The 19,540-nt window shown below is 36.0% G+C and overlaps 2 protein-coding genes across 2 annotated transcripts in view; one reads left to right on the forward strand and one right to left on the reverse strand.

The window, feature by feature from the left end:
- Positions 1 to 1,859: 1,859 nt before the first annotated feature.
- Positions 1,860 to 6,880, reverse strand: LOC106709443 (cyclic AMP-dependent transcription factor ATF-6 alpha). Its single transcript, XM_045686365.1, has 13 exons — positions 6,724 to 6,880; positions 6,235 to 6,430; positions 5,695 to 5,807; positions 5,284 to 5,381; positions 5,133 to 5,199; positions 4,804 to 5,060; positions 4,542 to 4,726; positions 4,234 to 4,384; positions 3,972 to 4,069; positions 3,751 to 3,848; positions 3,071 to 3,274; positions 2,397 to 2,780; positions 1,860 to 2,285 (listed from the first exon to the last, which is right to left on the reverse strand). The coding sequence occupies exons 1-13, from the start codon at positions 6,764 to 6,766 to the stop codon at positions 1,882 to 1,884; spliced, it is 2,298 nt and encodes a 765-aa protein (XP_045542321.1). The 5' UTR covers positions 6,767 to 6,880; the 3' UTR covers positions 1,860 to 1,881.
- Positions 6,881 to 8,090: 1,210 nt separating this feature from the next.
- LOC106707351 (probable E3 ubiquitin-protein ligase HERC2) overlaps positions 8,091 to 19,540 on the forward strand; it is a 30,243-nt gene continuing 18,793 nt past the window's right edge. The window contains exons 1-34 of the mRNA XM_045686516.1: positions 8,091 to 8,504; positions 8,571 to 8,745; positions 9,041 to 9,185; positions 9,381 to 9,545; positions 9,644 to 9,904; positions 10,068 to 10,223; positions 10,406 to 10,534; positions 10,644 to 10,764; positions 10,866 to 11,034; positions 11,187 to 11,397; positions 11,470 to 11,618; positions 11,758 to 11,917; positions 12,181 to 12,278; positions 12,360 to 12,515; positions 12,596 to 12,701; positions 12,835 to 12,940; positions 13,148 to 13,373; positions 13,762 to 13,906; positions 14,019 to 14,101; positions 14,188 to 14,267; positions 14,354 to 14,496; positions 14,775 to 14,971; positions 15,249 to 15,465; positions 15,905 to 16,142; positions 16,251 to 16,421; positions 16,511 to 16,702; positions 17,008 to 17,170; positions 17,354 to 17,472; positions 17,542 to 17,714; positions 17,791 to 18,377; positions 18,450 to 18,574; positions 18,651 to 19,015; positions 19,084 to 19,253; positions 19,362 to 19,501. Of these exons, the coding sequence (XP_045542472.1) occupies positions 8,265 to 8,504; positions 8,571 to 8,745; positions 9,041 to 9,185; positions 9,381 to 9,545; positions 9,644 to 9,904; positions 10,068 to 10,223; positions 10,406 to 10,534; positions 10,644 to 10,764; positions 10,866 to 11,034; positions 11,187 to 11,397; positions 11,470 to 11,618; positions 11,758 to 11,917; positions 12,181 to 12,278; positions 12,360 to 12,515; positions 12,596 to 12,701; positions 12,835 to 12,940; positions 13,148 to 13,373; positions 13,762 to 13,906; positions 14,019 to 14,101; positions 14,188 to 14,267; positions 14,354 to 14,496; positions 14,775 to 14,971; positions 15,249 to 15,465; positions 15,905 to 16,142; positions 16,251 to 16,421; positions 16,511 to 16,702; positions 17,008 to 17,170; positions 17,354 to 17,472; positions 17,542 to 17,714; positions 17,791 to 18,377; positions 18,450 to 18,574; positions 18,651 to 19,015; positions 19,084 to 19,253; positions 19,362 to 19,501 (6,081 nt within the window). The 5' untranslated portion in view covers positions 8,091 to 8,264. The remainder of the gene's footprint in view (positions 8,505 to 8,570; positions 8,746 to 9,040; positions 9,186 to 9,380; positions 9,546 to 9,643; positions 9,905 to 10,067; positions 10,224 to 10,405; positions 10,535 to 10,643; positions 10,765 to 10,865; positions 11,035 to 11,186; positions 11,398 to 11,469; positions 11,619 to 11,757; positions 11,918 to 12,180; positions 12,279 to 12,359; positions 12,516 to 12,595; positions 12,702 to 12,834; positions 12,941 to 13,147; positions 13,374 to 13,761; positions 13,907 to 14,018; positions 14,102 to 14,187; positions 14,268 to 14,353; positions 14,497 to 14,774; positions 14,972 to 15,248; positions 15,466 to 15,904; positions 16,143 to 16,250; positions 16,422 to 16,510; positions 16,703 to 17,007; positions 17,171 to 17,353; positions 17,473 to 17,541; positions 17,715 to 17,790; positions 18,378 to 18,449; positions 18,575 to 18,650; positions 19,016 to 19,083; positions 19,254 to 19,361; positions 19,502 to 19,540) is intronic.

Consider the following 19,540-nt stretch of genomic DNA (forward strand, 5'->3'; position numbering starts at 1 on the left):
GAAAGAACACATAGGCTACTTTTTTTTAATTCCGCGTATATATAGATTGATTATAAAAGTAATGATAGGTCTTTTAGAGCTAGTAATTTTTTTGGTCCAAGATTATATAGAAACGCCAATGTTTCACAATATTATATTTAATTATTACTCTTGTTACAATTTTAGAAAGTTGTTTTATTACATTCACTAAGACTAACAGTTTAGAATATTTCTACCTCAAATAGCAGAATAAAATAGAAAATGACTATTATCAATGCAATTAACAATAAGTCATAAATAAACACATTTTTTAAAAATTTAACAGTGTTTAAAAACGATTTCCTCAGTTTTAAATGACAAAATTTTAACATATCAACATAGTAAAATAACATATTAGAATGTATATTAAAAAAAATAACATTAAGTAAATATATTAGTTTATTTTTTTAATCCCATTCAGTAGATTTCAGGGGATTATCAAAAAGTAAATATTTATATTTTATACAATTGCGGATTATCAAAAAGTAAATATTTATATTTTATACAATTGCGGATGTCTGCGGTCGTTTCACTATTTCGGTGAATTTAGGTGGCCGCTTGCTTGTGTGACATCTTATCATATAAAAAAATGTAGTCAGCTTTTATTGAATAAATTACAACAAAAAAAAAATAGATTTACAAATATTTTGAAAATTATAATGTACATATTGGAAGTTTACCAAAATAATTGTGTAACGCTATATATAATTTTTAAGATAGTGAGATCTAAAATTAAATTATATTGTTGGTAATTACAATTTAAAGATATAAGATAACGATATGTACTTCATAAATTGATGAATATTTATTTATAGGAAATAAAAAAAAAATAACGCGAATACCAACATTAGAAAATAATTGTAATTTAATACTAATATAAAAATTCAACAAAATTAGAGCTTATTTACATTTTGACTAAAGTATAGTGTTATAAGGTTAAAGTATTTTAATAAGATTAATAATTTTAAAAAGATATAATGCGGCAATCATATACATTAACCTTAAATCAAACAAGTCATCACAGAGAGCTCTACAAAAATTACTTTAAGAAAAGGAATGAACCATCTGCGAGATCTCCTACTATTGTGCTTACATAAAAAAATTACTTATTTATGATTTTAAGTCTGCTACTAAGACTTTAAAAATCTTCTACCAGATATCAAAATTTAAACTTTGACGTACCTATATATATAGAAAAACATATTTACTAGATATAGCCGCGAGCCAGCTGTCGAATCGCAATAACACCAATCATAACTTTATACAGGTACAAATTGAGGTAAGCTGCGAACAGGGTCACTGATCTGCTTCACACATGCGAACTGTGGTCATCAATTTTAGTTGAATTAGCCGTGACTACAACTAAAAACTAGCGACGTAGCTTTAACTAGCTATAACTACTACATCTTTCTTAGTATTACTGTATTTTAGAATTTGATTTCTCATTTTTTACACTAATAAAGGAAACACATAATACTTTAACAGTCTAATCAAATTAACATAAATCACATGTGTTTCAGTCCAAAGAATTTGCAATTTCAAGTATACAATAATAGCATATAAATTTTAAAAGCTATTTCTTGTACGAATCTACATTACAATTAAGTCCAAAAAGTAGACCTAACATACTATTTCCTATATCCAAGACGAAGTCATTGCTCATTTTACGCTAACATTTTTCTGTTTACCAGATGTTCTTTTAAAATAAGGTACAGTCGAACATGGATAAGCGATATTACAAGAGATCGCTATATTTTTCTCGCTTATTGAGGTTGTCCGTTTAAACTGGACAATGACTTTAGGTTATCCAGGTTTGACTGTATAAGTATTACACGATGTAATGAAATTTTAATGCGGTTAGCTTTATACAAAACTATCATTTTTTGATTTGATATGTTCTATTGTATCTTTGTTACTAACAATTAACCTTTTAGGATTTAATATTTGAGCAAAAAGGTCACTGTTCATATTAATATTGCTAATTTTACCTTGCTTCTTATTTTCTACAGCATTGGATGCATTATTGCCTGAATTCTGCATAACATCCGAGAGACTAGCGTCAATTGCATCTTTGTTGCTTCTCACATAGCCTTTTTTATTATATTTAGGTTTGGAATTATTGTACACGGGGATTGGGGTATTCAAATCATTATTTCTACTTTTTCTTAAACTTTCAGGTAATGCGTCGGATTTGAGTTTGACTAGAGATGTGTTCACAACAGAGCAGTCGATTTGCATGAGGGTCACGTGATCATTCATTAATGAATCTAAAACGAAAGATATAATTAAAAACAGTTTTTTATTTATGAGACTTATGAAAATATGTTTTTTTTTATGAATGCATTAGTATTTGATGAATATCCAATAGTGGTACTAACCATTTCCAGTTCTCGCAGGTAAGATTAACGCCATTTTCGGCGGTCGTGTGACATTGTGCGCAACTGCAGGTAACAATAAATGCTCTCCCTTTCCCACACCAACAACATAGAACGTGTCGTCTCTCCTCTGCAACGCTTGAAGTAAAGCATTCCATTCACCGAAGTCAACATCAAAATCTTCAATTTTCCGTATCGGCTTATGATACAGTTTGTTGTAATCATAGACGCTGTTGTCAGGAAATTCGACGTCTTTGCTTCGCTTCAAACGGCGCATGCGCAGCTTTTGACGTGGGTTCTTCTCTGGATTCTTTACAGTTGGAAATTCTAATAAATTGTTATCTAAATGCAGTCTATTAAATATCCCGTATGTTTCAAATAGACCATCTGTAATTAAAATAAATATAATTAAACTTACATTATTATATACTAGCTGTCCCACACGACTCCGTCCGCGCGGAATTAATAAAAACCTTATTAGTAGCCTATGTGTCTTCCAGACTATGTTCTACATCTATTCCAAATTTCAGCGAGATCCATGCAACCGTTTTGGAGATACCTTCAAAAAACATTCTTCCATCCATCTAAACATTCGCATTTATAATATTAGTAAGATAAGGTTTTACTTTTTTTTTAAGTAATAGTAAGATTTCGGTTTGCAGCAAGGTATTTCTTACCACGTATTTTTTCAGCACTGGGATATATTTTAGCATCATTTTGCTTATGATTGGTCCAGTTTAGAGTTTTACCGCCGCCGATCCAACGTTTCAATTCACCCGCTATTCTAATACTCTCCGTTTGATTTATATTTTGAAATTCTGTGATGGTGCTATTTTGGCAATCGCTACTCTCATTACTTCGATTTACGAATTGATCATAATCTGAAATTATAAGGAGAGATAAGTATTATAGGTGTGTGTGGAAACTTATACTTTTAATAACATAACTAAAACATATTTACAAGGAGGTCCGTTTGTATCGTCAACATGCCCAACCCCTGGTGTCAAAGACAGCAAACAAAACTAAAGTATTAGATGAAAGCAAAACGTAAATAAGGGTGGTTGACCTTCTGACACCAAAACTTTGTAGAGAAAGGATAGACACGAGCGGTAATTTGGAATAATTTAGAAAAGAATTAAAAATGAAAACAAATGTATAAAAAAGCGAATAAAAACGATTAGACTAACTTGGAAGAATATATATTTTACACTAATACAATTTTGTATAAAAAAGAAAGAAAAAGATAAAAAAGTTCTATATTCAAAAAAATAATAAAACATATTTACAAGGAGGTCCGTTTGTATCGGTAATAATAACAAATATAATATATTCATAATTATTTCTATAGAGCTCTTACCGGGTATTGAATCAGAGTTATCCTCAGCCCACAATAAATGTCGTGACGCCACCGTTTGTTGTGTATTTGGTCCAATAAACGTTGTTGTACTATTCCATCTTAAATACAATGTCACACAATACAATTTTCAACAAAACATACATAAATTTTTATCCATACATAAAGGGTTATTTTAATTAAATATTTGGAATGAAATAACAACTTAACAAATCATTGCTTACCCTAAAATATTCCAATTTAGTGACACCATAAATACCATAGCAAACAACATTGCAATGTTCTTCTTAGGTATCAAAATGGAAGTATCCAATCGCGGAATCTAGAATAAAGCAAATGGATAATTATTTTTTTCTAAGAAAGTAAAAGTTATAAATAAATCCTAACTTATATTATAAATGAGAAAGTTTATTTGTATTAACAGACATATGAATATTTGTAAGAAAGAGATGTCCTTGAGCAGTTCTGGAGAAAATTTTGCTTCACCTTCCGATATCGTCCATTGTTATCCAGTTGATCCCGCAACAACTTATTCTCTAGTCGTAACCTCTCTATTTCCTGTTGGGCCTCCAACAGTTGTTGTTCTAATGCTGTTACATACTCTTTCTTTTTTTGTCTCGACTGACATGCTGACTCACTGTCAAATAAAAAAAAAATGAAATTACAATATCTAAAGACATTTAAAACTACACCTGAATCACATAAAATTGTGAAATTGTACTAAAATAAATTACATTTAATAAGGAAATAAGAGAATTTGTTAAAAGTTATAAATGTAAATATGTAATTTTTACCGATTTTTTATCATCCTCTGTTGCTTCTTAATAGCTCTTATTTCTGCATCACTTAAATTTGTTAAATCTACACTAGAAGGTATATTATCTGAATCTATGGGTTTGGTACCATTTTGTACTATTGTGCTATCACTAGCTACTTCCAGTTTGGGACTTATAATAACATTCTTTTGAGGTGTTGCCAACTGTAAAAATAATGTTTGATGTAAAAGTTTGTAAGAGAAAATAGTGTGATGTTAATTAGAAATTACATTAAATTTACCTTAACTGGGTAACCATTAACTCTCTTGTCACCAGTAATATTTGTTTGAGGCAATGGTGAAATCACAATTTTCCCCTTTGAACTTTCTGTAGGTATCACAATATTTGGTGGCTTAATATTAATTATTTGTTGCTTTTTTAATATAATTGGTATCCTCTTCTGCTCCATAACCATAATATGTTTATCCTCTTTTTTAGTATTGATGGAAATATTTTCATTAACAACATTGAAGTATGCATTTTGAATTGAATCATTTTCTGAAAAATTTAAATCATTATTTAGTAATTACCATGTTTCAATAACACTTCAGTGATGAAGTAAATGCATACCATCCTTTGTAGTCAATAGTGGTATATATTTATGTTCAGAAACTGCATCATTGTCTACAGTAACACCCTGTATAAGAAATGATTAACATAAATGTACAAGATTAAAATAATTATTGTAAAACATAGTAATGCAAATCTAAGTTATTTCAACCTTAATGACTCCATTTTCAATAGCCATAACAGGACCATTTTTCTCTTGTATGTTGTTTGGTGGATAAATTGTATTATTTTCTGTTGTATCACTTGGTGCTAAAAAAAAATTGTACTATTTTTAAAAATTTATTATATTACAAAGTACAAAAATTCATTAGTAATAAAAAGAACTTTTATCAGAGTAACTTCATACTTTTGCCTGTGACTTAATTTGCATGGAATTATAAAAACTTAACAAATATTTAAAGTGAACACCTTAGAAAGAACTTTCAAACTATGTTCTATATAGATGCGAAATTTCTTCAAGATACATTGAGCCATTCTGGAGATACCTTCTAACAAACATCCATCCATCTAAACATTCAAGTTTATAATATAAATAAGATGTAAGATTGTAAAATATATATACCTGGTTTTTGAAGAAACTGTTCGACATCTTCTAGTTTTAAGTTACATGAGTCCTCATCAAATGTCCAATCCAAAGGTGACAATGAAGACTGTCTAGCTGATGTATTACTGGAACTGTAATACAATTTGTCATTTAAATATTTTTAGGATTTAATAAAGTATTAGGTACTTGGTTTGAAAGTAGATATTTTCTCTTAAAATTTGCATATCTCAAAGTAAAGAACCCTGTGTGGGTTACAGATATTTCCTTTTATCTATTGTAATTCAAAACTTTTATCCCAAATAGTAGCTCAAATCAACTTTAAATCTAATTTATAGTAGTAGTCCCATTTATTGAACAAAAATATTGTGATGTGCTCTCTATCATCTTATAAAATGCTCATTAAAATATATTCCAAGTTTTTACCATCTAAATATAGTCATATTTTAGATCTAATAGTACAAGTACTTTAAATAGAGATTACGTTAATTACATTTCAATTTGGTTCTTATAAAGGAAAGTGTGTAATAAATTACACTACTATATGAAAATAAAAAATACTTTTTTGAATCATCTTCACTGCCAGAATCCGAACTACTGCTTTCATTGGGTGAGGATTTAATGCTTAAAATAGGTGATATAGGCGGCACAAATATAGAAGCCGCTTCGGCAAGAATTTCACTAGGCGATGCATCAGCTGCATCTAACAATGATGACCACTGATATTCGTTTGTGAAATGGTCCAGGAAATCAGTATCTGCAACAAAAACAACTACTGTAGAATTTTATAAAGTAAAACGTATTCTTAACACATAAGCACTTGATAATTCCTTATTTTCGATAAACATAAGATTATTATTCCGATAAATAAATGCATGCGTTAAGAATTGTTTCAATAAATGGCGAAAGTTAATACAAGGACACCGATTACTATATACGCCTTTTAATTACTTAACCGATACAATAACAATACCACGTCTAGAACTATATAAGTATGTACTTTGTTTTCATTTAACCCGGGTTATATATGTTAAAAAATACTGTAATTACCATAAAGACAGTCCTTATTTCCCAATAAAATATCTGTATCCATCGAAGCGGGTTTTTCATAAAATTTCCTATAAGTGAAGAGCCCCTATTTTATATCGAATCTACAAAAATATAGGAATATTAACCAATCACGCCATTTGTAACCATGTAGCTCGAAGATTGACTTTGACAGCTTTGACATTTGTGTGACTCGGATATTAAGGGTATGTTCCGATATGCACTGTGAGCACTGCACAGTGCTATCATTGTAGAAAAATTCGTTCCGTTATGGACTGCCAGTACACTGCCGCAGTACCCTAGGGAAATATATGACGTCATAAATCGCCGCCATATTCTACTGTGAGCACTGGCGTTTTCGAGGTAAGGTACTCGCAGTACCTTGATCACGTGATCAGTCAAAACCACTCGAGTGCCTAACGTCTTATAAACAAAGCTACAGTTTAATCAGAAAATTTTAAAGATCTCTAATTAGTTTGGATTAATAAATAAAACAATGGAAGAATTGCAAAAATTAACCTTATTAGACTGTTGAAAATGTTAACTTACACACAAAATTAATATAAGTTAAGTAATGAAAAACATATTCTTTGTTATGAAAAACTTTTATTATATTACTAGCTGTCGCCCGCGGCTCCGTCCGCGCGCAGTTAAAAAATGGGGGGGGGGGGTTATGAAAAATAGATGTTGGCCGATTCTCAGACCTACTGAATATGCTCACAAAATTTCATGAGAATCGGTCAAGCCATTTCGGAGGAGTACGGGAACGAAAACTGTGACACGAGAATTTTATATATTAGATAAAATCAATTCACAATTAATAGTTATTAAAATATTTTTAATTTGAAAGTACTCCAAAACAGTTTTTTTTAATGTACTAGAAAACTTGAATACACTCATTTGAATGCTGCGTCAAAAAATGCGGCTGACAGTGTACGGGATTGCGTTCCGTTTTAAATCGTAACCAGTACAACTGGCTGTAAAGGAACGGCTTCAAAGTATACTGAATTGACGTCACACTGTAGAGTGGTCGCAGTGCAAATCGGAACATACCCTAAGATAAAAGAGCACACAACTCTGAAAATTAAAATGTGGTTTCTTTACCTTGTTTAAAATTGAAGTTTAAAAGGTTTAAGGATTTAATGATATCTTATCAGAATTTATTCAGTTAAACATCCCAGAGAATGGACGAATGAATGAAACCAAAGTAATTGTAGTAATTTTTATAAAAATTAGGATGATTTTATAATCCAAGAAATGAAACAAAAGTTGCATTTTGACAAAACTTATACAAGCAATGTATACTCTTTGAGATCCACCTGACATTTGAGTATGACAGTTTGTTTAAGTCTGTCTTCGAATGATTGCATTTCATAGTTCGATTAAAAAACTAACATTTATTTTGAAATAATTGATTCCTTTGTATTATTTCAAAATGAAATATTTTAAAGCGATTCATAATTCCGTTTCAAAGTGATACGCATTATGTTGAAACGTGTACCATTTATAATTTCTTTAATGGATGAAGTCTAGCAGGAACGGAAATGTCTGATTCGGAGGATTACCAAGATGAATATATTTTTCGCCCACAACAACATTTGGATGCCAAATGGTTGAACCCTGATTTACAAGATGCTCTGCACGACTCCGTATCTCTTAATGTATTGTACAATAGTCTAGCCCAGGACCGAGAAATATATTTTGAAGCTAGAGATGGTCTCGTCAATGCGTCTGGAATAACAGCTAAATTAGGCGATAGTGGGAAATATTATTGCGGTCTTAGGGTATGTTGTCGCACTAGAGTTAAATACTAGTTTACCGATTTTTTTTAACTAAATGGTATATTTTAGAATCTAACTTGCACCTGTTGTGATGGACTATGTGGTCCTCATTCGGGATGTGCTTGTGCCTCTTGCGCTGCACTCTCGTCAGATGAAGAGAGGCGTCTGGCCTTAGAAGCCAAGTTAGTAGCACCACCATCATCTGTTTGGTACATTGATGGAATCAAATGGAAACAAGAGCCAGGTTATACATCATTTTTTAATATAGAAATTTATTTTACATTTGTTTGGATTTACTTATTGACACAGCAACAGTATTATTTTGAATAAGGTAGACTAAATATTTTTAGTATCAAAATCACATTTAGCCATATATTTTTGCAGTTACAATATTATTGGTTTAACAATATATTCTTATATAATATTATTAATTCATTCAACGTAACTTTTCGAAATTGTCAAATGTGTTGTTAAAAGTTGTATAGAAAATTAGCTCAATTATAATAGAACACATTTATGTAATTTCCTTTTATGTGAAGGTCCAGAATGTCTGCAAAGTTTAATGGAGTCAATGATATGGGAGCAGCGTATAAAAGCTATTAACACAGTTACCAGTTGTCCAATAATATCTCAAATCAGACGTCTGGTTGTCCTCTGCAATAGACATTTGGTGGCAGTTTTAAGGTACAATTATTTTATAATGTATATTAATATTTTGATTAAGCAGCATATTCACTATTTACTGGGTTTATATGAATGGCCATAAATCTATTTAACACATAATTTTAAAAAATTGTTATGCTGTATTATTCTAATAAGATTCATATAAGAATAATTATTTACAAGTGGAATGTCTTGTAACATTTGCAATTTTTACAGGGAACAAACTCGAAACAAAGATGTAAAGAAAATCAAAACAGATAAGAAACCACCTCATACTATTAGCAATAGAGCACTCAGTGGTGTTGTGAATACTTTAAAATCTACTGAAATCACTTCTGTTGGTCAAGAGGATACGGAGGAACATTCCGATGAGTCTGAGAGGTATCTCCCTTTAAGGAAATTCATTTTTTTTTAAATTTAATGCATAAATTCTAGGTTTTAATTCATTACAATATGCTAATGTTACAATATGTTTTCAGTGCACTGGGACTAGCACGTGTGGGAGCGCGTGCTGCGTTGAGATTGGCTCTTTCGCTCGTGCGTCGTGCATGGCGCTGCGGTGAAGACGCGGACGTGTGCTCGGCTCTGCTCCGCGACGCATTGGACGCGGTGCGCGCGCTACCTGACGCAGCATTGTATGCAGGCGCCGGTCTCGGCGTGACGCAGGCACCACGCTCACAGAAGATCTGGGCAGAAGTTGTTGATAGTGCTGCAAAATTTCTACATCAAGTTGTTGTCGGGTATTGCGTTATAACTTAGTTTATTACTTTGTTTTTGACATTTTAAGTTTAGACTAAAAGCAAAGGAATTAATTCTCTTTCATACCTTGCATCCTGTATTTGAAATTTTATGACATGAGATTTACAAACCATTTACTATTTTTTTTATAACTTTTCCAAACAGTGAGGTTGGCTGCAATGTACCAATGGGCGACTGGCGCACTTCTCTATGCGTGTGGGTAGAGCTGTGCGCTCGCAGGGCGGAGCTGCCTGCACTGCTGAAAGCGGCCGATGTTCTTGTCACACTACCACCGCGACAAAAACGACTGCCTGATAACAGGTTTATTATTGACCTTTTTATGCCTGGCACATTATGAAAAACAAATGAAAAAAAAATGTTTTTTTTTTTTTAAAGTAATAGGGTATCCGATAGAAACATAATATGGTGAACGATATTAAATTTCCATTAGTGTAAGTACATATTGCATTTAAGTATATTGTAAAAATTCCTTCTACTTTTAGAATTATTTTGGAAGAGTGCACTGCGCCACTTGGACCGTTTTTGAGACGAATGGCAAAAGTAGCCGCCCCTAATCCAGTTGTTAACAATGAACCAACAACTGAAAGTAATTCTTCCGAGTTATTTTTAAAGTAAGTGCATAATAAAGGGTAACAAATTTTTTGCATCCGCCGTTCGAGAATAGATGGTATCTCACGGCTTTTGGGTTAAGAAGTGTTAACAATAGATTTTATGTTGCAGAGATCTTACAATACCAAGTGGCGATGGGTTAATGGAAGTGAGAAAGGCCGGTGTCGCTTTACTGTGCCATCTGGACAGACTTGGTGCTCCATTGCTGCCTCCATTGAAGGGTTTTGTAACTGTAAGTTTTTCAACATTATGTTTACATTGAAAAGAGTAATAAGCTCTGATGCGTGAGTTCCTCAAGCGACAATGATGACTTTTTTTATGTTTTATTTGTAGTGCACAGAATCCGCACAAGAAGTGGTTGCTATTGGTTCTGGTCCAATCCAACTTGGCAGTCTGAGAATACAGCAAGTTGCGTGTGCTGAAAAACTGGCTCTATTGTTAACACATGATGGTGATGTCTACACCTTACCCTATGATAGCCTAACTCCACATTTAGTTCCAGGTATGTTGAAATGGAAATTTAATGATAGTACGGTGGTCCTTCGAGCCAGATACATTTATATCTCGAGAGGTTTTAAGGATTAGTTCGTTTATTGTTGCTTTAATATGATTTTTTTTTTGATATGATTTTAATCCAGCTATCATTACTTATAGGTTTGGAAAATAAGACAATAATTCAAGTGGCATGTCACCCGGCGGGGAGGCACTTTCTGTGCTGCTCTGCGTGCGGCGGCGTGTGGTCGTGGGGCGCGGGTGAGGATGGCAGACTCGGCCACGGTGACACCGCGCCCAGGGATGCCCCCGCCACAATACATCATCTTGCGCACCATGAAGTCATCAGAGTCTATGCTGGATTTGCTTGCAGGTTTGTAACTAACTCAAGCGTAATACCTTTCAACGGGTCAATGGTTTACATCATGATTTGTTCTGTTAATAGTGCTGTGATAACATCTCGCGGAGCTTTATACACATGGGGTCGGGGCTCACACGGTCGTCTTGGCCACGGAACTGTTGAGAACTGCCTCACACCGCAGCCCGTCGCCTTCAACGCGCATAATATCGAACGCATAGTCGACGTTGCTTTAGGTAAGTAACTGTTACATTCGTAGTTCCTAAGTTTTTGTGAAGGAAGCCGCTGAAGAGTATAGAAGTATTTCTTCCTAAGGATGGCAGTAAACCGTAAGCATAATTAAAGTTGAAAGTGATATTTAATGTGTGTATAAAGGTTGGGGTGAGAGTCAAACACTGTGCTGCACGCTGGAGGGTGCAGTGCAAGTGTTTGGGGAGGGTGAGAGCGGGACGCCCCGTGCTCTCTCCTCGCTCGGCATGTTCCGCGTAACGCGAGTCTACACCGGCGAGCATTGGCACGCTGTTCTTACTGACACGTATGTGTAATTCATCTAAATAACACATCAATGGCTCCTACGAATAAGGGCCAATGTACAAATTGACAACTTTTCAGGAGAGGCTCTTAAAGTTTCAACCATATTGGATTTTGTTTAGTGTAAGTTGTTAACTAAACTAAGAGGTAGCTTTTAACACAAAAAAGTAAAAATCATCAATTTGTTACTTTCGCTCTTATACATAGGACCCATCGACATGTTGTTTCTTTATTATGTAAATAATATGGGTTATTTATTACTTTTAGTGGCCAAGTGTACACATGGGGTAAAGGTGAACGACATCGTCTTGGTCATGGTAATGCAGACTCAGTTCACGATCCCAAGCTAGTGGAAGCTCTTCAAGGTGCAATTTTAACACAAATTACGTAGCAAAACTCAACATGGCTCAGTTGATGTTTTTTTTAAATAACTGTAATGTTTTCAGGTGTTAAAGTAATAGACTTATCGTTGGGTGCAACGCACGGTATAGCGCTGTCTTCTGATGGTGCGTTGTACTTGTGGGGTACACACGACCGCGCCAATATGAGGAGACCGGTGCCGCAATTGTTGCAAGTTTTTAACTCTTCGTTTAAAGCCAATGGTAAGTTTTTATTTTTGTTTAATATTTATTTTTTGTTGTTTGTTTTATACATGTAGCTTAATGTTTACTTATGTTTTTAGGTGCCTCTAGTAGTGCTGCACAAATAATCGCGTGGAGCGAAGAAAATCCTAGAGATTTACCGTCTTCGATGCCTTTTGTTATAGATTTATCTGATAACACGTTTATGTAAGTAAACTTAACTAATCGTAACGTTAACTTAACGTTAAAACTAAGCTGACTAACTAAGCTAACGTTACGTATTTGGTTGAAGGAAAATATTCCATTATAAAATTTCTAAATCAATGATTCATAATTTTAGATTACTCGAGAGATTGTTAAAAATTGCCGTGGAACAAAGTAGCACTGCGACGTTAAAAGAAAACGAATGTCTAGCTATATCATGTCTCAATTTACTAAGGTTACAAGTAAGTACAATTATTATAGGTACTTGCCAAATTACTTGTGAAATAATTAAAACATGTATGACATAGAGAAATAGAGCAATTTATTAATATACATATTGTCTTTGGGTGTGGAAATTGGAGGACCACATACTGTGAAAGATATTTGGGAAGGCTAATGTCACAGCAGCGGACATATTAGGGCTGATGGTGATGATAACCATTGTGTAGGTACACGCATGGCAATGTTCGAAAGAAGCGGATGTTGAGGACAGCGGTGGTATGGAGAGGCGCAGTTGGTGCAGTGGTTTGCATGGTGCACTGGTGTCGCTGGTGGAGGGACGTGCGGGGCCGGCGGCAGCGGGTGCTGCGCGGCGAGCTCTGGCCGCCACATGGCCACTGCTGTTGCCCACGCCGCAGTTACGAGCGCAGCATCTCATCGCACTGTTGCCGCATGGTCAGTGACACACCACTGAAGCTGCATCACGCTTCGACTATTTCAATACGAGAGGGATCTTAAACTTAACTTTTTGCTTGCGGAATTTTGATTACGGAATAAACACGGCTTATGAAGACAGACAAAAATTTCAAAAAAAATAGTTTTTCGTTTTAGTTAAAGGAAATACATTGCGTACACTATATATGATATTTTTTTCATTAACTATATGGATAATTTTAAATTTATACCCAGATTTATTTAATAATGTTCCATTGGTCCTTTAGTTTGGGTTTCTCATACACAATCTGCACTAAAAGAGGCCCTTAATGATTGACTATGAGTGTGACAGATCGACTTTTGACATGTTGGAGTGTTAAAAAGTAAAATGCATGATTGTAACGTGTAGGTACTGCAGTGGCGAGCGCTGGAGCTCGGTTCATGACGGAGCTGCTGGTGTGGTCACTGCTGGGCGGCGGCGGACTGCGCGACGCTCTCAAGAACGCGCTGCGAGCGCACGCCACTGACACATACAACCACTTGCAACTTGATGAGTGTGTATTACAGTCAAATTTGCCACCGAAACACTTCGAAACAGCGGTTCATTATAAGCCTTCTAAATTGTAAAGTGGTGTTATTTTTATGAAAATTATGTTTAAATTACAGTGAATACGATCAAGTTGATATAGTGACAGGACAACGAGGCTCTACGTCTGCTGCTAACGCCGACGATATCGATGTGGAGGAAGGTAAAGGTTAAAAAAAAATTGTATTTATTTTAATTTTCTATTATTTTATTTTGGAATATTATTATATTTATATTATAATTTTACAGGTGGCTGCACAGAAGAATACCAAATTGATAACGCAACGACATCAGAAGAAAATGGTACATCAGTACCTCTAATGCACTTGGTATGTACGAAAAAGCGATTGGAAAAATAAAACTTTACAACATTAGTTATTGTCTGTCTTCTCAAGTAAATTGTTATATTTATCAGGTTAAACATCTAATTCAAAACACGACTTGTCAAACTCAAATGCTCATAAACGCCATTATCAACGGCAACAGTAGCAAGACTGACGACCCGAAAGTACACGACACAGTTAGCCCAAGCTGCGATTTATTGTTACGTTTTCAAAGGTAAACATATGTTACATGAATAAATTATTTAGTCTTATTTTCTTTATTAAATATTAGCTAAAGAAATCTTGGTTCGATTCTGCATGCTTTAACTCAACATTCAAATGTAGTAGACAAAACAGATAAATAATCAAAGTCTTTTAAACTAAGGAACATAGGTATTGCACCTAAACAAAGACCCGAATCCGATGTCTTGATCTGCTCGTTGAAGAAATGGCTCAAGCAAATTAGCATCACAATTAAAAACACGTTACATTAATATTGAAAAAATATTGCAGGCTTCTGTTCTGTGAGGCGATGTGGTCGCGTGGTGGACGTAGCACGCGTGGTGGCGTGCGTGCGTTGCTCGCTGAGTACGTCGCGCTGCTCGCCGAGCATGTGCTCGCCGTGGCAGCGTGCTTCTCGCGTGCCGTTCGCACTGCCGACAGCGAACAACTGCTCGCCCTCTGCAACGTAATCAGCGCTGATATTATAGGCAAGTACACTGCAAGGATAATTAACTGATTTAATTTTTTATCATTGAACTCTCTTTTATCTAATATAAGCGGAAAAAACTTAATTAGTAGACTATGTGTTTTTCCAGACTATGTTCTACATCTATGCCAAATTTTATCGAGATTTGTTGATTCGTTCTGCAGATTCTTTCTAACAAACATCCATCCATACATACATCCAAATATTCGAATTTATAATATTAGTAATATATGCAGTTTAAAAATATATGCACATTTACACAAGTTGTACTATTTTAGGTCGTGTAGTGAGCGAGCTGAGCGCATGGGTGTGTACATGTGCGGCGCGCTCGACGTTCTCGCTGATGGAGTGCGTGTCCTCGCTGACGGTAGTGGCGAGAGCTTGCGACGAGGCCGCGCTCTCGCTGCCGGCCGCCGCACGTCACGAGACCGACACACTAGGCTGGCCAGGTCTCATCACACGCCGGCACCACCGCAACATGAGTGTCATCAGAAAGTATGATAAATGTTTAAAACACTTTTATTGGTATAAAACACCAGATATACTCCCGTCTATAAACATTTCGAAGGAGATCGTACATTATATCGCGACTTAATAGTCCAAACTATATTTAGATGCTAGTAAATTGTTATCTGGATCGTTGGTGGCTCAGTGGTTAAGCACTTGACTTGCAATTCGCAAGTCCAGGGTTCGAATCCCGCCATGTACCAATGTGATTTTCGATTTACATTGTACATTTATCCGACGTTCTAACGGTGAAGGAAAACATCCTTTAGGAAGGAAATTCAAAGATATGTGTTAAGTCAACTAACCCGCACTGGACCAGCGTGGTTGACTATGGTCTAGTCACCCCTAACTTAGGGCTCCGAGCCACTCAGTAGGGATGAAAATATAATAAATATTTATATCAGTAAAATTTGGTCTCTATGCTCAGGTGCGACATACAAAACCATGTAAAAGATGGCGGATCGTGGATCGTGGTGTCCGGCTTCGTGTACGATGTAGAGAAGTTTAGGTGCGACAGCACCAGCACCGTGGACCTGGTGCGCAAACTGCGCGGCTCCGATGCCACAGCCGCGCTCAGCGAGGAGCCGCACGCCGCGTACATGTCCGCCATCACTGAGAAATGCGTCGGACTCTATGCTGAACAAGTTCACGGACATCGGTGTCAAGTAAGTGCAAACATTACGGTAACGGAAACAAATAAAATAAAAATGGTAAACAATTTGGTTTCAAAGTCTCAAGTCACGCTGTCTTGTAACAGGACCATATTTTTCCAGGAGAGCATTCCGACGTTGCGAGTGTTGCACATGCTGTCGTCGACTGCTTTCCAATTGATGTTGGGCATGTCGGAGTGCGGAGTGCGACTCGCCCGCTCCTTGCCGGTACAGCAGGCTGAACGTAAAGTTGCTGCTCATGCGGCCGCCGTTTTCCTTAGAGGCGGCTTACAGGTAAAAAATATCGTCTGGGTTAATATTTGTGAACCAAACAGTGATACTATTAGAAAGATAAGAGCATAAAATATATTATATTTATGCAGGTACCGCAACTGTCGAATCCGTTTGAAGAGGAGAAAGCGGAGGCACGCAGTGGTTCATCAACGGGCGGCAATAGCCCGGCGGGGGAGGTGCCGGCGCCGCGCCCCTTCGGCCCCGCCCCCCGGCCCAGCATTACAACTGCGCACGCGCGCGCTGACGCACTGCTATACGCACTCGCCGAGCCTAAGTTGCTAGTAAGATATCCTAGATTTTGTACTTTACAATCACTACCGGTTTTAAAGCTACCAGCTCCCTGTGCGAGATACCTACTTTAATGGCACGCCTGGGGGAGGTGGGGTATTAACAGGATTGATTGACTGTGTAATTAGCAGAGGGCATTAGTCTAGCGCTCTGGTCAGTCAAAAGCGGCCTTTTCGAACTATATGATTTTCCGATTCAAATATTGCATAACATTACTCCGTTGTACTATAAAGAGCATTTATGTAAAGTTTCATAATAAGTAAAAAATAAAAATAAATTAAAATTGTGTTTGTTATAGGATCCTCTAGCGCTGCATCTGTGGTGGGCGTGCGAGCGACGCGAGGGCTGCGCTCCACACTTCCCTCCGGAGCACCCGGTGGAGGAGCTGCGGCGTGCTTTGCTCGCCGTGTTGCTGTACCATGTCGGATTGAAGGAACATGCCCTTGCAACTGCTACCACTGGTAATTTAACACATTAATCGTTGGTTTCTTAGACTACAAAATAAAACATGTGTTTTATACAGGGATTTTGGTGTCAGAAACCATCGATAAATGGATTTTTAGCGAGTCTTAAATTCATAATAGCTGTCATATTTGGATGTAACCATTGTAATGAAAAGAAAATGCATTTATTAATCTCTGCAGAAATGAAAAAAGGCGAAGTAAGACTGTCTCCGGCGATGTCGGAGATTTTAAAGGCGGTCCAGCAGAGCAAGTGGACACTTATGAGAACGAGGCAACAGTTGTCACGTGGATATAAAGAAGTAAGATACATTACATGGTTTTATACACCAGTGTTTACGATGTCATGATTTACGTAATTTGTAATGTAGGTGTGTGCAGCGCCATTAGAAAGGGCAAGGTTTCTATTGCACGAGGTGCGTCCGGCGATATCTCCCGCGGTGTCGGCGCTGCACAAGAGACCGCCCGCGCATCGCCCGCCCGCGGCTAAGAAGATGTTCCAGAAGGTCATGCGATTAGCCAAATCGCCTTCTTTCAATAAATGGTAATGTTTGCTATAATTCTTGATGAAAAATATAAGCGAATGCTGCGTATTAATATTATATTTTTTATTATTTCAGTTTTGAAACAACGAAAGACTTAAGAAATCGACAGAACAGTTTAAATAAGAGTATGTTAAGAGCGGGAGGAAGCTTACTGCAAGGCGATGCTTTAATAATTAAATCGGGACTAGGTAACACCACAAGGCCTATTGACGATATTCGCATAAAAGTCGTAGAACCAAAGTGTTACTATAATTCAGAAGGACCCACTGACCCGGCTTCGAAAGATGCCGCGAATCAACAAACTAAAAATAAATTGAAATTAAAAGACAGACCACTTGATAAAGATATGAAAAATGCTTCAAATTATGACGATATGCGTAACGAAGCTCGTGGTGAGTTTAAAATACCCGAAAAGGAAGATCTTCAAGACAAAGATTACGATGACAAGACACCAACTAATGAAGTGTCAATTAGTTCCATAAATGATATAACAGATAATTCCATTCTAAAGGAATCTATGGAAAGCGAAAAACAAGTACTGCTGCAGGCTGATGATTTGAAAAACGAGTTATTCACTGCAGATGAAGAAAAAGATGATGATACGTCAGAAAGGAATAAGTTTGTCAATGCTTGGGTAGCAAAGCTCGCTTGTCAAGAAAAAGGTATACATACTGTTTTAACTATGTTATATATCTATTTGTGGCATTTAAAAAAAACGTTTCACCTTTTAACAGATTTATATTGGATGCTAGAAGAAGTGACAGCTGAGCAACAAAGCGTGACAACGGCCATAATTGATTTCGTAATGAGTGAAGAGTCGTGTGACCTTGACATGCTGAGGAGAGCATTGTATTGCCAGGTAACTTAAATTAATTGTATCATTACTGTATATTGTTTTATTTGGCTAATTGCAAAGATTTATAATATAATTTCAGGTGCAAAGAGCTGAAATAAGAAAGAATGGATACAAAATTATAAATAAGATACTCCACTCGAGTCAGACGATGTCGGAAAGTGTTAAGTATGCGGCGTTCGCTGGCCTATGTGGGGCGTCGATGGCGGATTCACCAAATACACAACTTAAGCCAACAATACCTTTAACATTACCCTTAAAGGGCATCGAATCCGTGATACCTTACACGAAGTACATGGTACTACTAGAGCGATCTAGATTGATGGACTACGTACTTATAGAGTTGAGGGCGAAAGTGCTAGAAGCTGAACAACATCAACCAATGCCTTTGAAGATGAGCGTTAACTTTGGAGCCCACGCATTGCTCACGAAACCATCACGAGCGAGGTAATAAATAAAAATGAATCGTATTATAACTGTGATTGAGTTGAAAATTTAATATTCTTATTTTTCAGGTTTTTGATATCTCTTCTAACATTAGTGGTGGAGGGTTGCTACGGTCCAGAGTTGGAGCAATTGATCAATGGCGGAGCATTAAGTTCCTGCATGACATTATTGAGGCAAATCGGAGGAGATACGTCTCTATATAATTCTCAGAACTCTCCAGCAGTAACAAGATCTAAGTGTATGCGAAACCTTTTTAATTATTTTTTTTTATAATTTTTTTTGTTCTTATAGAATAAATATCTTATCTATTTGAAAAATTATATAAAAAATATTTAATTTCTTTCAGTTGAATGTTTAGTTATATTTGAGGATGAAAAGTTGGGTGCCCGAGCTAGATGCGCTTCACTAAGCGGGCCTGAGCTTGCCAGCCTCATGAAAATAGGTACCAGGGTAGTGCGCGGTAGAGACTGGAAGTGGGGAGATCAGGTGACAAATTAATATAAATAAAATTAAATGAAACCGGCT

Source organism: Papilio machaon, chromosome 3 (genome assembly GCF_912999745.1).
Source record: "Papilio machaon chromosome 3, ilPapMach1.1, whole genome shotgun sequence".
Lineage (NCBI taxonomy): Eukaryota > Metazoa > Arthropoda > Insecta > Lepidoptera > Papilionidae > Papilio > Papilio machaon.